This window comes from Pan paniscus, chromosome 20 (assembly GCF_029289425.2).
Source record: "Pan paniscus chromosome 20, NHGRI_mPanPan1-v2.0_pri, whole genome shotgun sequence".
In the NCBI taxonomy this organism is placed as follows: Eukaryota; Metazoa; Chordata; class Mammalia; order Primates; family Hominidae; genus Pan; species Pan paniscus.
Genome location: NC_073269.2, coordinates 49,743,659 through 49,760,944, shown reverse-complemented (window position 1 = coordinate 49,760,944; position 17,286 = coordinate 49,743,659). Strand labels below are relative to the sequence as shown.

At 52.1% G+C, this 17,286-nt stretch overlaps 2 protein-coding genes across 5 annotated transcripts; one reads left to right on the top strand and one right to left on the bottom strand.

Annotated features, from left to right (window-relative positions):
- Window positions 1–655: 655 nt before the first annotated feature.
- Window positions 656–5,556, bottom strand: ZNF576 (zinc finger protein 576). Of its 4 annotated transcripts, none has more exons than XM_003817587.5 (3): window positions 5,274–5,556; window positions 4,666–4,765; window positions 656–3,028 (listed from the first exon to the last, which is right to left on the bottom strand). In XM_003817587.5, exons 2-3 carry the CDS (start codon window positions 4,748–4,750, stop codon window positions 2,601–2,603), a joined length of 513 nt encoding a protein of 170 aa, XP_003817635.1. In that variant the 5' UTR covers window positions 4,751–4,765; window positions 5,274–5,556; the 3' UTR covers window positions 656–2,600. The 4 variants fall into 4 exon arrangements, with proteins under 4 accessions (XP_003817635.1, XP_008969083.1, XP_003817634.1 ...); XM_008970835.5 differs by having other exon boundaries at window positions 4,666–4,762; window positions 5,274–5,421; XM_003817586.5 differs by having other exon boundaries at window positions 5,116–5,282.
- Window positions 5,557–5,644: 88 nt separating this feature from the next.
- IRGQ (immunity related GTPase Q) lies at window positions 5,645–16,050 on the top strand. Its single transcript, XM_003817583.5, has 3 exons — window positions 5,645–5,877; window positions 6,519–7,050; window positions 8,497–16,050. Exons 2-3 carry the CDS (start codon window positions 6,521–6,523, stop codon window positions 9,836–9,838), a joined length of 1,872 nt encoding a protein of 623 aa, XP_003817631.1. The 5' UTR covers window positions 5,645–5,877; window positions 6,519–6,520; the 3' UTR covers window positions 9,839–16,050.
- The last annotated feature ends 1,236 nt before the right edge of the window (window positions 16,051–17,286 follow it).

The following is a 17,286-nucleotide window of genomic DNA, read 5'->3' as shown; positions in this document are numbered from 1 at the left end:
TGTTGACCCATTTTAAGTTTGAGATCTCCATTTGTTTATTCAAGTGGTTATATCTTATGTCTGGGGTTTGGGCTGCAGATAAAGATGTGGAAGTCATCAGTGATGCTATTTAGAGAATCTGTGATGTCTGGAGAGAACAGGAAGCCCAGGGTGTACTTGGGCAGGCTGCTATCTTGGGAGAGCATGTGGGATTAGATACTTAGGTTTGGTTTAGGGGAGCCACTGTGGGGGTAGTGTGACAATATCTGGGTTGGAAACTTCGGAGCGTTTACCAGGAGCCAGAGGAAATATTTGGCTCTTCATGAAGTTGGTATCTTGAAAAAAACTGATGGTCTACTAACTCCAACCAGTCTCCCCATAAGTCACCCCAGCAAAGAGATCCAGGGTAGCCCTGCCCCAAAACACACACACACACACATACCCTACCTACCTACCTACCTGGTAAAGATGGTGGTTCCCAGGATGGAAATTTCTGCTTCCAGACTCAGAGTAGGTTGAATGTCTTATTAGACCAGGGGTTGGCAAACTTCTCCTGTAAAGGGCTAGATGGTAACTATTTTAAGTTCTGTAGGCCTTAAAATCTCTGTTGCAACTATGCAGATCTGCTGTTCTAGGCAAAAGCAGCCATCAACGATACATAAGTGAATGAGTATAAAACTGTTCAAATAAAATTTTATTTGCAAAACCAGGCAGCAGGCTAGAGTTGGCCATAGTTTGCAGACCCCTGTCTTAGGCTGTAAATTCTGTTGCATGTGACAGAGACCCAAAATAATGGTGGCTTAAATAAGATAGAAGTTTCTTTCTTAGATAGCAATATGGAAGTGGGCTGGTATGGTGGCTCTGCTCCTTGAAATTGACGAGAGACCCAGGCTCCTATCTTGTTGCTCTGCCATCCCACGTGTTGCTCTGCCATCCCACGTGTTGCTCTTGTCCTTATGGTCTGAGATGGCTGGATACCATTTCCGTATTACAGTTAGGAAGGTGGAAAAAAGGTATGTCCCTTTCTTTTCTTTTTTTTTTAAACAGTCTCACTCTGTCACCCAGGCTGAAGTGCAATGGCACGATCTTGGCTCACTGCAACCTGTCTCCCAGGTTCAAGCAATTCTCCTGCTTCAGCCTCCCAAGTAGCTGGGATTACAGGTGTGCCACCACACCCGGCTAATTTTTGTATTTTTGGTAGAGACAGGGTTTCACCATGTTGGCCAGGCTGGTCTCAAACTCCTGACCTCAGGTGATCCACCGGCCTCAGCCTCACAAAGTGCTGGGATTACAGGCGTGAGCCACTGTGCCCAGCCGTCCCTTTCTTAAGCTTGACTGTTCTACCCAGGAATTTAGCCAGAAATCAGTCACAAGGCCACATCTAGCTGCAAAGGAATCTGGGAAATGCAGTCTTTTCAGCTACTGTGTGCCTAGCTAAAAACAGAGACAGTGATCAGTCTACCACATCCACCTCACCTGTGGGCTTTAAAAACATCCCTCAACATAAACAGAGTCTATAAGTATTATATGCAAGGCATCGACCATTGTCTGCAGGTGCAGGGCAGGTAACTAAGGGGGTAAAACTGGCCTGGTGGGACTCATCTCCAGTTGAGGGTGACACCCACTGCTCCCTCCAGCCTGTTGTAACTTCTGTCCTGCCCCTGCTGACAATGTCAGCCTAGGTTGGGCCTTTCAAGAGAGCTGAAAATAGGATCTTAATGGGAAATCTCCCAGTGTTGGCCAAATAAAACCCGAAACAGAAGGTATCTCTGTTTGATTCCAAACCAGTTTCCCCACAAAGCGAGGCCAACTCTGGCCTGAGTTCCCCCACCTGCCCACACCCTTATGTTCTCTGGAAATTCCCACTCAAAAGCCAGAGCTCCCTGTTTAGACATTTTAATATGGATGTTTTCTGTTTTTAGATACTATTCCTGTTAGCTTATTCATACCATTTCACCTACACATATGAAAAAAATATTTCAGGACTAGAATGATATACAAAATTATTTCAACGAGACATAAATTATCGGGGGACTAGTGCCATCTAGTGCCATGGCCCCTCTAAGTGAGGATGGCAGGGGGTGGAAAAGAGACACAAGGACTCCAATTGCCACCCCCACTCAATTGGGGTCCAGCTCCCAACTTTGCTGCCCCATCCCCAAAAGCCCAAGTTGCTCCACATCTGGAACTCATCTGGTGGCATTACAGGCCAGCAACACCTCACCTTTCCTGCCCCCATTCAGGCAAAGGTCCAGGGCAATTTGCTCCCATAGCCCATGGCATCCATCTGGGAAGAATGAAGGGTGATGGCACAACCTGCAGCTAGGTATTTAGCTGGGAATAAGGGAGACACAAACCATTTCTCTCCCGCACTCCCCATTTTTTTTTTTAACAAAAGATCTCATTATTATCTGATTTCACTGTCTCACGAAGGCCCTGTGTTCTCCAAAGACTGAAGCTCTAAATAAGAATCTTCTGGGTCCTCTTTATTAAGAGCCCTCTGCCTTCCCAGGGGAGGGAAGCAAATCCTTCAGGGCCCCCAGAGTTCCTGCACCCCATATCATGGGTGAGTCCTACCAGCCACAGAGCCACCCGTCACCGTGGAGAGGCTTAAGCTGCACTCAGAGCTCCCCCCGGGCATGCCGAATGTAGTGTTGATGCAGCCCTGCTTCCTGAGCAAAGTCCTGACCGCACTCTGTGCAGGCGAAGGTGCCAGGAGGGGCACGGACCTCGTGCATCTGGCGGTGCCGCCTCAGAGAAACAGCCTGCCCAAAGGTCTTGCCACAGTCAGGACAAGGGAAGGTGGGCTGGGCAGTAGTGGTTGCAACCGGCAGGGTGGGCTTGGCGGCTGGACCGTGGCTGCGCTGGTGGGTGATTAGGGCTTTGGAGGAGGGGAAGGAGCGGGCGCAGGTGAAGCAGATGAAGAGGACCCCCTGCAGCTTCTGGGCCACGAAGTCCGCTGGGTGCTCCCGCTTCATGTGACGCTCCTGGAACTTGGAATCTGCGAAGGTGATGAGGCAGCGGGTGCACTTCGGGGCCCCCAGGTGGCCTGAGGAATGTGGGGGAGAGGTCAGGGGAGGCCAGCAGGAGTCTCCAAGACCTCTTCCTGAACCCCAGAATCACACCAACAATTAACATTGCATGTGTTATGTGCTAGGTTCTATGCTAATGCTGGACAACCAAACAGGAGAACTGTTCCTGGCCCTATTTTATGGATGAGCAAACTGAGATTCAGAGAGGTTAGGCAGGTCGCCCATAGTCATGAGGCTAGGAAAGGAAATGGTGGAGCCAGGGTTGGAACCCAGAGAGTCAGCCTGCCCAACAGAGGGGTATGGTGATTACAGCACAGCCTTTGGAGCCAGACTGCTTGGGATTGAATCTCACCTCCACCACTTCCTAGGCAATTACACCAGTTTCCTTATCTGGAAAATGGGCTAATAACAGTATCTACTCCATAGGACCGTTGGAAGGAATAAATGAATTGCTGTACAGTCATTTGCAATTATGACTAATGATACAGAGAAATCCAGCCCGACATCCAGGATCTGGCCTGGTACTCACAGCTAGACCTTGGTGTTCTGTTGAACATAAATTTTCACAGAATATCAAGGACAGACAAGGCCACGCTGTGACTAAAATGAATCAAGACAAGACTACATCATCATAATGTCTGAGCACAGACAAAATATGAATGCTGTCCAAGCAGAAAAATGACCAAACATCCTCCTATCCTGGCTAATGTGAATGTCTGCTGCTGCTTTATCAGTCAGAGCTTGAGCCTCGCCTCCTTCCTTCCTCCTTCTGGGTAAGATTTATTACGATAGCCAATCATAGTATTGCCCCTGCTTCCTGGTAGCATCCAATCCAGAGCAAAACAATTTTGCTTGAACCTTCCCCAAAATCACCACCCACAAGCCCAAATCCTATGTCGTTTTTACCATTCTTAGTGAGACACCCCACAGTCCCCCCATGGTGTGTGTTCATTGCAGTGAGAAACCCAACGTGTTCAACTGCAGGTGTGTTCCTGGTAGTCTCTGGCTCAAGGGCATTGAGACTACAGCTCTTGTTACAAATACCTCTCTCTGCCTCAGTTCCCAGTTTAAAGGGCCTATTATTAGAAGGACTCAATGAGATAATAGATGTTAAAATGGTTCATAATATGAGAATAAATACACCTAGCTCATAATAAAACACTGAGCAGGAGGTGTTGCTATTACATGCCAAACTGGCTACCATCATTAACCCCTAGCTTTCCCCTTTGCTGCAGTTAATCCCATACCCACCCTGTGAGGTGGGAAGTACCACCCTCTTTTGACAGTCAAGGAAACCAAGGCCCAAGTTACACTGAAAGTCTAGGGCAGAGTTGGGACCAGAATCTTGGGGTTTCTCTCCCAATAGAACCATACTCAGCCACATCTCCAACCCAAGCCTCTCCTGGAAGCCACCCTATCCCTCTGAATGCATAAGCATTGCAATCCTGCTTATGTGGCCAGAGGAGGGTGAGTACTCTGGCCACATAAGCTGGTGTGAGGAGATGCACTTCCTGCTAGAGCAGCTCAGGGACCATTACAGCCCTTTCTCAACAGGCAAAACTCTGTGGCGCCTTGGACACCGAAGTGCCACAGAGATCTTAGCATCAGCTCCTGCACCCCACCCTCCTCTAGCCCGCCAGCCATGTGTACTCACAGATGTTGCCTCCTGGGCTCTGGGGACTTCTCTCCTTGGGTGAATCCTGCTGCTTCATGTTCTCTTCAGGGTTCGGGTCCTCCATGGTGCTGGGACCCTTCTAGTCAGGAGAGGAGCGTGCATAAGTGAAGCTGTTCATCTGTTACCAGTCTTAGAGGGCACCCTAAGTCTATGACCTTTGACATCGCCAGAGGCTCTCCTTGCCTGCCTTTGACCCCTACGACATACTATCTCCTTGAACTCTAATTGATGGAGTTCTTGCTAAAAGAAGCTTCAAACCTCCCAAAGGACTGGACTTCCTGGGTTTGGGACTCCCCTAGAGTCTTCTCACTGGTGTGACCTATGACCTGCTGCATCAAACTAACTCCCTGAACTCAGCGTGGAAGCCTTGATCTTTGACACCAGCGTCATCCCAATCTCAAGTGTCTTGGGGCAGGTAGTGATACCCACCCTTTATCCCAGTTCTTCCCGGGAAACATCCTCTGACATCCTGTGATTTTTGTTCCGCCCAGAGCCCCCGCCTCCCACGCGCGCTTGCAGCTGCTATCCCGCTACCCTCAAGCGCTGCCTACAGGTTCCTGCTCCCAGGCCTCAGTTTTCCTCCTTACAGCAGAGGGCTGCCTTTCGCTGCGCCTGTCAGCCGCTGGCTACAGCGCCGCCCCAGAGAGAAGTGGGATAGGGACCACTCAGTCTTAGGGCCCCCGTGGTTTCCGCGCCCTTTTGCCAGATGAGCCTCTCGGAGCCGAGATCCCGGATTTCCCATCCGGCAGTAGTATAGTCGCACCAGCCCGGTCCTCAAAATAACGGGAGGGGTCCTTCTCTGCCCTATGGCGCGTTTGATGACGTTCAGCCTCCCGCGGCGTAGCTAGCTAAGCCTTTTGCGCATGCGTGGGTAGGCTCTCGTGGCGCGCAGGCGCGTTGACTCATTCATTGTTCTAGGCCCTGAGGCCGCCAAAGAGGGGCGTGCACACTTCGGCCGTTCTGCGCAGGCGCTGCGAAGGGCTGGGTCTCTGCTGTCGGCCTTCCAAGACACACCCCCTTGGAAGAGGGAGTGACGTCAGGTTAAAGCTACCGGGACGGGTCCCGGCATCTCTAAATCACCGCTCCCTGGCCTCTTCGGCCTCCGTCCGCCGCGGCCCAGGGGCCAGGCTTCTCAGCTGCTGACCCACTGCCACCGACTGCGCTCTCTCCCGTGGGTCGGCTTTTTGCTCGGTTGGTGATTTGGAAGGGGGAAGGGGAAAGATAAAAATAACAATGTGTCCGAGGGAGGAGGGACTGGAAGCCAGATTTCTGAGGTTTTATTTTTATTTATTTTTCAGAGAGGGTCTTGCTCTGTCGCCTGGGCTGGAGTGCGGTGGTGTGATCACGGCCCACTGCAGCCTCCAAGTCCTGGGCTCAAGCGATCCTCCCGCCGCAGCCTTCCGAGTAGCTGGGGCTACAGGCGCACGCCACCATGCCCGGCTAAATTTTATTTTTTATCGAGACGGAGACTCTACCAGAGAGTCCCCCCACATGTTGGCCAGGCTGGTCTCGAATTCCTGGCCTCAAGCGATCCTCCGGCCTCGGCCTCCCAAAGCACTGGGATTACAGGCATGAGCCACCGCGCCTGATTTCAGAGTTTTTGAAGCAGAAAGGGAAACGTTTCCATCTAGAGGGAGGGCGGACAGACAGGACGCCTGGGATTCTGGGGGAATAGGGTCTGGGCTCTGGATTTTTTAGGTCCTGGAGAGTGACGCTCAAGAACCGAAGGGGACAGGGTGAAGGACTGAGGCCTGGGTTCCGAGTGGGGCGGCTAGGAAAGGAAAAGGCTGGGTGCTCCCTGACCCAGGTCTTCTCTACCCGTTGCTTTCCAGCCATGCCTCCGCCGCAGGGTGACGTGACCGCCTTGTTCCTGGGGCCTCCGGGCTTGGGGAAGTCCGCGCTGATCGCAGCGCTGTGCGACAAGGATGTGGAGACGCTCGAGGCCCCCGAGGGACGGCCGGACTCCGGGGTTCCTAGCCTAAGAGCTGCGGGCCCAGGCCTTTTTCTGGGCGAGCTGAGCTGCCCACCCGCAGCGCCGGGGCCCTGGGCGGCGGAAGCCAACGTGCTGGTACTGGTGCTGCCCGGACCCGAGGGGAACGGGGAACCGTTGGCTCCAGCCCTGGGAGAGGCAGCGCTGGCCGCCCTGTCCCGAGGGACCCCGCTACTGGCTGTGCGGAACCTCCGTCCTGGGGATTCACAGACTGCCGCCCAGGCCCGTGATCAGACAGCAGCTCTGCTGAACAGCGCGGGGTTAGGAGCCGCGGATCTGTTTGTGCTACCGGCGAACTGTGGCAGCAGCGACGGCTGCGAGGAGCTAGAGCGCCTCCGGGCGGCGCTGCAGAGCCAGGCAGAAGCGCTGCGGAGGTGAGTGCCGGCTTTCTGGCTGGGTCCGTTAGTCGAGACCCTAGGCACCTAGGTGCGTCCATGGAGGTCCATGAGATCCCTCCCCCAGTGAGTTTGGGGCAAGGCTTAGCTCTATTATTATTATTATTATTTTTTTCCTGAGAGACAGGGTCTCGCTATGTTGGCTAGGTTGAATTTGAACTCCTGGCCTTAAGCAATACTCCCGCCTCAGCCTCCCAAAGTGCTAGGATTACAGGCGTGAACCACCACACCCGGCCTTTTTTTTTGAGACAGGGTCTCACTCTGTCGCCCAGGCTGGAGTGCAGTGCCACGATCCTAGCTCACTGAGGGCCTCCACCTCCTGGGCTCAAATGATCCTCCTGCCTCAGCCTCCAGAGTAGCTAATACTACAGGCTGCAAAACAGCATCTCACTGTTTCCCCAGGCTGGTCTTGAACTCTTGGCCTCAAGCCATGCCCCCACCCAGGCTTCCCAAAGCCCTAGAATTAAAAGGGAAAGCCTTAACACTTTATCTGCTGGGGCCCTGAGGCTCCTTTTTCCAGGCCCTGCCCCCACCAAGGTGATCCACCCTCCTTGGCCTCCCAAAGTGCTGGGATTACAGTCGTGAGACTCTCTGCCCAGCCCCCTGGAAGATTTTACCTGAAAACTCTAATCTTTGAGCCCTCCCCACCATCAGTTTTGTTTTCAAGCACCTAAAGCCACACCCGCAATGAGCTTTATTATTTTGGGGCATCCTCATCTACCTCCTTTCTCCAGCTCCCTCTCGTTTCTGTGCTCACTTGCTGGCTACCTCCTGAATTTGCTCTACCACCTGCCAGCCTCCTCATTTTAAAGACTTTAAAACGAGGCTCAGAGAGGGACAGTCCCTTGTCCCAGTACACTGTCATCTTTTTTCCTTAGCCTCACCTGCCCGGGAGTCACCTTAGCCACTCCCCCTTGGTAAGAACTGGTAGATGAGATTTCTCCCCTCACTGACCCTCCTTAGGCCCAGCCCCTGAAAAGAGTGCCCTTGGGGACCTTGTCTGTCTCAAATAGTGCTGGACTTGTGTTTAGGCCACAATACAGTTGCGATTCTTTGTTCTAGGCCCCACCCTCTGTGAGCTTTGTCCCACCCAGCACAGCCGACCCTTGGAAAAACCCCGCCCCCAAATACTGTATTCCATAGAAGTTTTAGCCCAATCCCCATTTTAGGCTGGGGTGGGAAACCTGACCTTAATGTCCACCCGTCCAATAATCAAGACTCCATTATTGCTTGAAGCCCCACCCATATCATCACTGCCCCTCCCCATCTGGTTTCTATTTGCTGTGCCATCAGTCTGGCCCTTCCCTTTCCTACCCCTGCCCCATTCTGGGATCATTAGGAAAGCTCTGCCCTTGTCATCATAGCCCAGTCCATGTCACCCAGCCCCTCTTCTACCTTTGACCCTGTCCCTTCTTGTCCCCACAGGCTCCTGCCACCGGCGCAGGATGGCTTCGAGGTGTTGGGTGCAGCAGAGCTAGAGGCTGTGCGTGAGGCCTTTGAGACCGGCGGCCTTGAGGCTGCGCTGTCGTGGGTGCGCTCAGGCCTGGAGCGCCTGGGCAGCGCACGGCTAGACCTGGCCGTGGCCGGCAAGGCTGACGTGGGCCTTGTGGTGGACATGCTGCTTGGATTGGATCCTGGCGACCCAGGTGCTGCGCCTGCTTCGGTCCCCACGGCACCCACTCCCTTCCCAGCCCCAGAGCGCCCGAATGTGGTGCTCTGGACCGTGCCTCTGGGCCACACGGGCACTGCCACCACCGCGGCCGCCGCCTCTCACCCAACGCACTACGACGCCCTCATCCTCGTCACCCCTGGGGCCCCCACTGAGAAGGACTGGGCCCAGGTCCAGGCCTTGCTGCTACCAGATGCGCCTCTTGTCTGCGTGCGCACAGACGGCGAGGGCGAGGATCCGGAGGGTCTGGGAGAAGGCAAGATGGAGAAACCCAAGGGCGAGAGCTTGAAGAACGCAGGTGGAGGGGGATTGGAGAATGCACTCAGTAAGGGAAGGGAGAAATGTAGCGCTGGATCGCAGAAAGCAGGCAGCGGGGAAGGTCCTGGGAAAGCTGGCAGCGAGGGTTTGCAGCAGGTTGTCGGCATGAAGAAATCAGGTGGTGGCGACTCAGAGCGGGCCGCTGCGTTAAGCCCGGAGGACGAGACGTGGGAGGTGCTGGAGGAGGCGCCGCCGCCAGTGTTCCCCCTACGGCCTGGCGGACTCCCAGGGCTATGCGAATGGCTGCGGCGAGCGCTCCCCCCAGCCCAGGCAGGGGCACTGCTGCTGGCGTTGCCACCAGCATCTCCCAGCGCTGCCCGAACCAAGGCTGCGGCGTTGCGAGCCGGGGCGTGGAGGCCAGCTCTGCTGGCTAGTCTGGCGGCGGCGGCGGCACCACTCCCAGGGCTGGGCTGGGCATGCGACGTGGCACTTCTGCGGGGTCAGCTGGCAGAGTGGCGACGGGGCCTGGGGCTGGAACCCACGGCACTGGCTCGACGTGAGCGTGCCCTGGGCCTGGCTTCTGGAGAGCTGGCAGCGCGCGCTCATTTCCCAGGCCCGGTGACGCGCGCCGAGGTGGAAGCAAGACTGGGCACCTGGGCGGGCGAGGGCACTGCTGGGGGCGCAGCACTGGGGGCTCTCTCCTTCCTGTGGCCTGCGGGTGGTGCAGCGGCGACAGGTGGCCTGGGCTACCGAGCGGCTCACGGCGTCCTGCTGCAGGCTCTCGATGAGATGCGGGCTGATGCTGAGGCTGTGCTGGCACCCCCTGAGCCTGCCCAGTGAGGAGTGAGAGGGGGCTTGGGAGTCCAGACTCTGACAGGGGATGCCTGGGCTTAATCCTGGGTGCTTGAAGGGGATGTGGACTCTTGACTTCCAGCTGGGATGTGTGACTTCTTATCACCTGGATTCAGAGAGTCTGGGGGACAGGAATCCTGATTTCTTTCTTTCTTTTTTTTTTTTTTTCTTTTTTTGTGAGACGAAGTCTCTTGTTGCCCAGGCTGGAGTGCAATGGCGCGACCTCGGCTCACTGCAACCTCCGCCTCCCGGGTTCAAGCGATTCTCCTGCCTCAGCATCCGGAGTAGCTGGGATTACAGGTGCCTGCCACCACACCTGGCTAATTTTTGTATTTTTAGTAGAGACGGGGTTTCACCATGTTGGCCAGGCTGGCCTCGAACTCCTGACCTCAGGTGATCCACCCGCTCCGGCCTCCCAAAGTGCTAGGATTACAGGCGTGAGCCCCACCGCCCCTGACCAGGAATCCTGATACCTTTGGGAACCATGGTGCATGACATCCAGACCCTTCTGTCCTGAAGGGAGTTGGTGGCCCAGACTCTAGCAGGGACTATGTCTTTGTCTCCTAGGGAGTAGAAACTGGAGTTACTGGATGTTTAGTCCTCCAGGGAGGCGGGTAGAAGTCCTGTTTCCTAATTGGTGGGGAGGTGTCCATGACTGGGACCTGAACTCCAGTATAGGGGAGGGAGACCTGAGCGCCCCAGGGAGCTGGAACTCTTGGGCTTCAGAGCCTCAGAGGGAAGCAGGGTCTACATTTCTCTGGGAGAAAAAGCCTGCACACAGGTCCCCAAGGAGCAGTGGGCTTTGAGTCTTGATGGGGTGGCGGAGGCCCCTGGGGTCTGAGACTTCTGGGGTTCTAAGATGGCTGTGGACCTTGGTTCCTAAATATTGGGTAAGGGGAGATCTGCATCTGGAGGAGGGATCGGGGGCTTGTGGGAGAAAGCTGGAGACTTCTTGATCTCTCCTGGGGAGTGGATGTGTTTCTATAATTGCCCTCCAAAAGTATGTAGGGAGGGTGGTCCCACAAAAATGAGGTGAGGTGGGTAAGAGGTCTGGGCATGGTGGGCTCTGGGAGTAGCCAGGGACCAGGAATGAGGTCTTCTGGGTGTGGAAGGGCAGTAAAGCATACCTCAGAGACAGCTCCTCCAAACCTTGTATTGGGATCCCGGCAACTGCCTCTGTGAGTGTGACTGGGAAGGGATATGACTGCCTTCATCTTCTAGGTGCTGAGCAATTCAGGTGATCTCTGGGGAGTCTGTTTCTCTGTCTCTTTTCTTTAGGAGTTTCTATCTTTTTTTGGCCTTTTTCTCCTGGTATTTAACCATAACCCTTTATGGCCTTGGTGTTTTGTGCACCTTCCTTTTCGGAAGAGCAGCTGTACTGCTGCACTGGTCCAAACACTTCTGTATGGACACCTCGGGTATCCCCAAGAGGCTCTGCTTTCTGATGTACATAGAGGGTGCTGCATTGAGCCAGGGGCCCACCAAATGGGTGGTCAGGCACTTGAGACCATGGGAATATGCCAGGAGTGAATGAAGCAAAGGCAGAAACCACAGTGCCTGGAATGTTCTAGGCTGCTAGCCACATGTGGGGGAAAAGTTGCAGGTTACAGAATTCTTCAGTGTCAAAAACAGAAAAGGAGGATCTGAGAATCCAAGCGATAGAATCCCTTTTGTCGTAGACAGAAAGAGCAAAGTCCAGAGAGGGCAGGCTTGAGGCCCAACAGCACACAGTAAGGCCCTGTGGGTCTGGCCCTTGCCTATTCTCATTCACTGCCCCTTCCCACTCCTGTCCAGCCTGATAGACTTTCCTTCTTTTTTTTTTTTTTTTTTTTTTGAAATGGAGTCTCACCTTGTCACCCAGTCTGGAGTACAGGGATGTGATGACTGTAGCTGAGATGACAGGCATGTGCCACCACACCTGGCTAATTTTTGTAGTTTAGTAGAGAAGGGATTTCACCCTGTTGGTCAGGCTGGTCTCGAACTCCTGACCTCAGGTGATCCACCTGACTCAGACTCCCAAAGTGCTGGGATTACAGGTGTGAGCCATCATGGCCGCCTGACTCTTTCTGATGCCTGAGTGGCTACCTTGAGTCCTGCCTGGGGACCCTTGCACCTGCTGTTCTCTTTCCTTCAAGGCTCTACTCACAACTTCCTGTTCTACTCTCAAACCTTCCTGTGACGGGCTCAGTCAGATCTCAGCTCACGTATCCCCTCAGAGAGGACTTCCCCTCCCTGACCACCCTATCTGAAGTAGCTCACATCCCCCCATTATTCATTTCGGCCAGTTGAGTTTCCTTGTAGCAATTATTACTGTCAAAAATGATCTTATTTATTTACCTGTTTATTGGCTTTTGACCCGTTGCCTGTCCTGTTCTCTGTTGTTTCCCCAGCATCTAGAACAATAGGTGCCTGACACAATAGGTGCTTCATAAATATTTATTATTATTATTATTATTATTTTAGAGACAGGGTCTTGCTCTGTTGCCCCGGCTGGAATACAGTGGGATGATCATGGCTCACTGCCATCTCCAACTCCTGGGCTCAAACGATCCTCCCACCTCCGCCTACAGAGTAGCTGGGACTATAGGTACACAGCACCAAATTTTCTGTAGAGACGGGGGTCTTGCTTTGTAGCCCACACTAGTGTTGAACTCCTGGCCTCAAGTGATCCTCCTGCCTTGATAGGATTACAGGTGTGAGCCACCACACCCAGCCTAAATGTTTATTTCACTGGTCAGTGTCAGAACTAGGATTGGAATTTAGATTGTTAATCTCTTGCCACAAGATAGGAAAATGGAGCAAGATGAGGAGAAAAAAGCATTTAATGGGAGAGAACACCCTTGTCTGAGGTCAGGGACCTGGGAAGCAAGCACGACTTTGCTACTGTCACTGTGTGTTACTTGGACAGTGCCTTATTTTCCCATCTGTGAAATAAAAGAGCTGGATAAGAACCTTAGTTTTGAGATCCTGTCTCCCTTAAAAGCTGAAGACAAAGGTAACTGATCCAAGGGCAGACAAGGGATGGTACCATCATCTCCAGCTTGGACTCCCACTGCTGACACAATTTGTCCCTTCAAAGTTGAGATAGCTACCATGGGGAAGAGCACTTAGTTCTATACTGAATGGCTCCAGGCATTTTCATGAAAGCTCTTTCAGCTTTGGGGAAGAATATTCATCCATATCTTTACCCCATCATATTAGTGTCTAAGCCCTGCAATCAGGCATGTCAGCCACGTGATGGAATGGGAGGGCTGCAGGGCAGCACTGTCCAGTAGAAACGAAATGCAAGCCACATATGTCATTTTAAGTTTTCTTTTTTTGAGATGGAGTTTCACTCTGTCACCCAGGCTGGAGTGCAGTGGCACGATCTCGCCTCACTGCAACCTCCGCCTCCCTGCAACCTCCGCCTCCCAGGTTCATGTGATTCTCCTGCCTCAGCCTCCTGAGTAGCTGGGATTACAGGCATATGCCACCATGCCTGGCTAATTTTTGTATTTTTAGTAGAGATGGGGTTTCACCATGTTGGTCAGGCTGGTCTGGAACTACTGACCTCAGGCCACCCGCCTCGGCCTCCCAAAGTGCTGGGATTACAGGCATGAGCCACCGCACCCAGCTAATTTTTGTATTTTTATTTTATTTATTTATTTATTTTTTGGGAGACGGAGTCTTGCTCTGTCACCCAGGCTGGAGTGCAGTTGTGTGATCTTGGCTCACTGCAACCTCAGCCTCCCAAGTAGCTGGGATTACAGGCATGCACCATCATGCCCAGCTAATTTTTGTATTTTTAGTAGAGATGGGGTTTCACTGTGTTGGCCAGGCTGGTCTTGAACTCCTGACCTCAGGTGATCCACCGGCCTCAGCCTCCCAAAGTGCTGGGATTATAGGCGTGAGCCACTGCACCCGTCCTAATTTTTGTGTTTTTAGTAGAGATGGGGTTTCACCATGTTGGCTAAGCTGGTCTGGAACTCATGGCCTCAAGTTATCTGCCCACCTCAGCCTCCCAAAGTGCTGAGATTACAGCCAAGTTTTTTAATAGCCACATTAGACAAGTAAAAGGAAACAGGTTAAATTCGTTTTAACATGTTTTACTTAACCCAATGTATCCAAAATAGCATTTCAACATGTCACCGGTTTTTTAGTTTTTTTTTTTTGAGATAGTGCTTCGCTTTGTTGCCCAGGCTGGAGTGCAGTGGCACAATCTCGGCTCACTGCAACTTCCACCTTCCAGGTTCAAGTGATTCTCCTGCCTCAGCCTCCCGAGTAGCTGGGATTACAGGCACCCGCCACCATGCCCACTAATTTTTGTATTTTTGGTTAGAGATGGGGTTTCGCCATGTTGGCCAGGCTAGTCTCAAACTCCTGACCTCAGGTGATCCACCCACCTCAGCCTCCCAAAGTGCTAGGATTACAGGCGTGAGGCACCGTGCCTGGCGTCATCGGTATTATTTAAATGAATTATGTTACGTTCTTTTATGCTGTCTTCAAAATCTGTTGTATGTTTTACACTTACACCAAATCTCAATTACCATGGTACATTTTTATCTGAAATGCTTGACCTTTATTTTGATTTCATAAAATTCATAGTTGGAGAAGTAGATTCACATATCCAAGTTGTTCCAATTATATAATAGTTTTCCAAAAACTGAGATGGGTGTCCATTTTTTTTTAAGTGAAGATGCAGGTCTGGTTATGTTGACCAAGTTGGTGGGTTGTTTTGTTTTGTTTTGAGACAGAGTCTCACTTTGTCACCCAGGCTGGAGTGCAGTGGCATGACCTCAGCTCACTGCAACCTCTGCCTCCCAGGTTCAACTGATTCTCTTGCATCATCCTCCTGAGTAGCTGGGACTACAGGTGTGTGCCACCATGCCTGGCTAATTTTGGTATTTTTCTCAGAGACGGGGTTTCACCGTGTTGGGCATGCTGGTCTTGAACTGCTGACCTCAGGTGATCCGCCCACCTCGGCCTCCCAAAGTGCTAGGATTACATAGTGAGCCACCAAGCTGGTTTTGAACCCCTGGCCTCAAGTGATCCTCCCACCTCAGCCTTCCAAAGTGCTGGTATTACAGGCATGGGCCACCACACCTGGCCTCAGCTGTTCAATTAAAAGTAAATAAAACTTAAAATTCTATGTTTCATTGGCAGTAGTGCAACATTAATACTGAGTAGCCACATGTGATTAGTGGCTATGGTATTGGACAGGGAAGGTACAGAATACTTCCATCAACATAGAAAATTCTATCAGTCTAGCTCTAGGGGCAGATAGTCCTTCAACTGACTTGGGCAAGTCACTCTACAAATGGCATCTACCTCACATGGTTATGGTGAGAATTCAGCGTATGTATGTACATGCAGGCACACAATATGCACACAGACACATAACATAGTACACCCTTTCCTGAAAAGCCTGACACATGGAGCTCAAACATGAGTGCCACCCACCCCTGGGCAGCACCAAGATGGCTCTAGTCTGGGTGCCTTTGTCTCACCCCCATGCCTTTGCTCAGAGTGTGCTCCTCATTTTTCTGCCACTTTGACCCTGTCTCTGATTTGGTCCTGTCTGACATCACTGCTATATGCTTTGCTCCTCTCAATTTCCTCTGCCCTCATGCCAGCAGGAGTCATGCCAGAGATCATATCTGAGAAAGCAAGACAATTTTGTGTGTGTGTCTGTGCCCATAGAGGAGTGCTGGTTGTGTTGATATAGTTGTAGATTGGTTGTGTTTACACAGTTGTATATATTGACACCCTTGAGTGTTATAACTTCTTTTGGGGGTGGTCGCCTTTTAAATCATGACTTTTGATGGGATTCCATTTTAGTCTTTGTGAAGACATAAGGTTGTTGGCAGGCATCTGTCCCTGGGAGCATCCAAGCAGAAAAGACTAAGACTCCCTTGTAGACAGATCACTGGCCGCCACTGAAGTGTGTCTGCATGGCACCACAGGGCTGGATGACCCTTGAAGGCAGGAATTCAAGGAAATGTATGATGAATTTTGGCATTGCCATCAAAAGCAGAACAGGCATGGAAAACTTGGGTGAGTGGGCGAGACAACCTCCTCACCACAGCAGAGTTCCATCCATGCCTGGATAATGATGGAGGGATTTGTGTCCACTGCAGTGGGGAACCATGAAGGACACATCAAGGGTGTGGTTGGCCTGTGGTGCTCTTTGGAGGAATGAATAAAAATGAATAGAAATCCTATTGTGTGTCTGTTCTTTTGGAGTTTGAGGGAAAAGAAAGATCCTTGAGATTTTGACTGGGCTGGAAACCTAGACTCCAGTGTCTGGGGATAGGAGGGATGGTGGGGAATCCGCTGGGAAAAACTGGGCTGTGATCAAGAGAATTTATCAGTATCTGAGTTTTGCCACCCTGGAAGGAGTGCGGGCAGACTTACTGTTTAAACATTGGGAGCTTACGATGGTAAAGCGCCTTAGTTTTGGAGCCAGGCATACCCATTAATGACCCCAACTGGGCCAGCCTTTCTGTAGCCATGCCCTTGGATTGTTGCTCTCCTTCTAGGTTTGACTATGTGGTTTGCTTCAGCCACTAGAACAATAGCAAACATGATACAAGCAGAGGCTTGAAAAGTGCTTATGCGGCCGGGTGTGGTGGCTCACACCTATAATCCCAGCACTTTGGGAGGCCAAGGCGGGCAGATCACAAGGTCAGGAGATCGAGACCATCCTGGCTAACACAGTGAAACCCCGTCTGTCTACTAAAAATACAAAAAATTAGCTGGGTGTGGTGGTGCACACCTGTAGTCCCAGCTACTCGGGAGGCTGAGGCAGGAGAATAGCTTGAACCTGGGAGGCGGAGGTTGTAGTGAGCTGAGACTGCGCCGCTGCACTCCAGCCTGGGCAACAGAGTGAGACTTCTCTCAAAAAAAAAAAACCAAAGTGCTTATGCACTGGGACTTCCTCTCTTGCTCCCCTTGGGACCCCTACCACCACTGCCACATCCAAACCCCGGGCTGGCTGAGCATGGTGGCATATGGGTATAAACCCATAATCCCAGCACTTAGGGAGGCAAAGGTGGAAGAATTTCATGAGCCCAGGAGATCGAGACTAGCCTGGGCAACATGGCAAGACCCCCATCTCTACAAAAAAGCAACAACAACAAAATTAGCCAGATGTGATGGTGTGCACCTGTGGTCCCAACTACATGGGGGAGGCTGAGGCAAGTGGATTGTTTGAGCCCAGGAAGTCGAGGCTGAAGTGAGCTATGATGGCTCCACTGCACTCCAGCCTGGGTGACAGAGCAAGACAATGTCTAAAAAAATAAAAAGAAGGAAAGAAAAGGAAAAGATCTGGGCTAACCTGCTGGGTAATAAAGGGAAAAGAGACACATGGCTCCGTCATCCTTGATCCCTGCCACCCATAGCCAACCAACCTCTGAAACAGAGCTCCCTAGCTGATAGGCAGCTGAACCCAGCTGAGA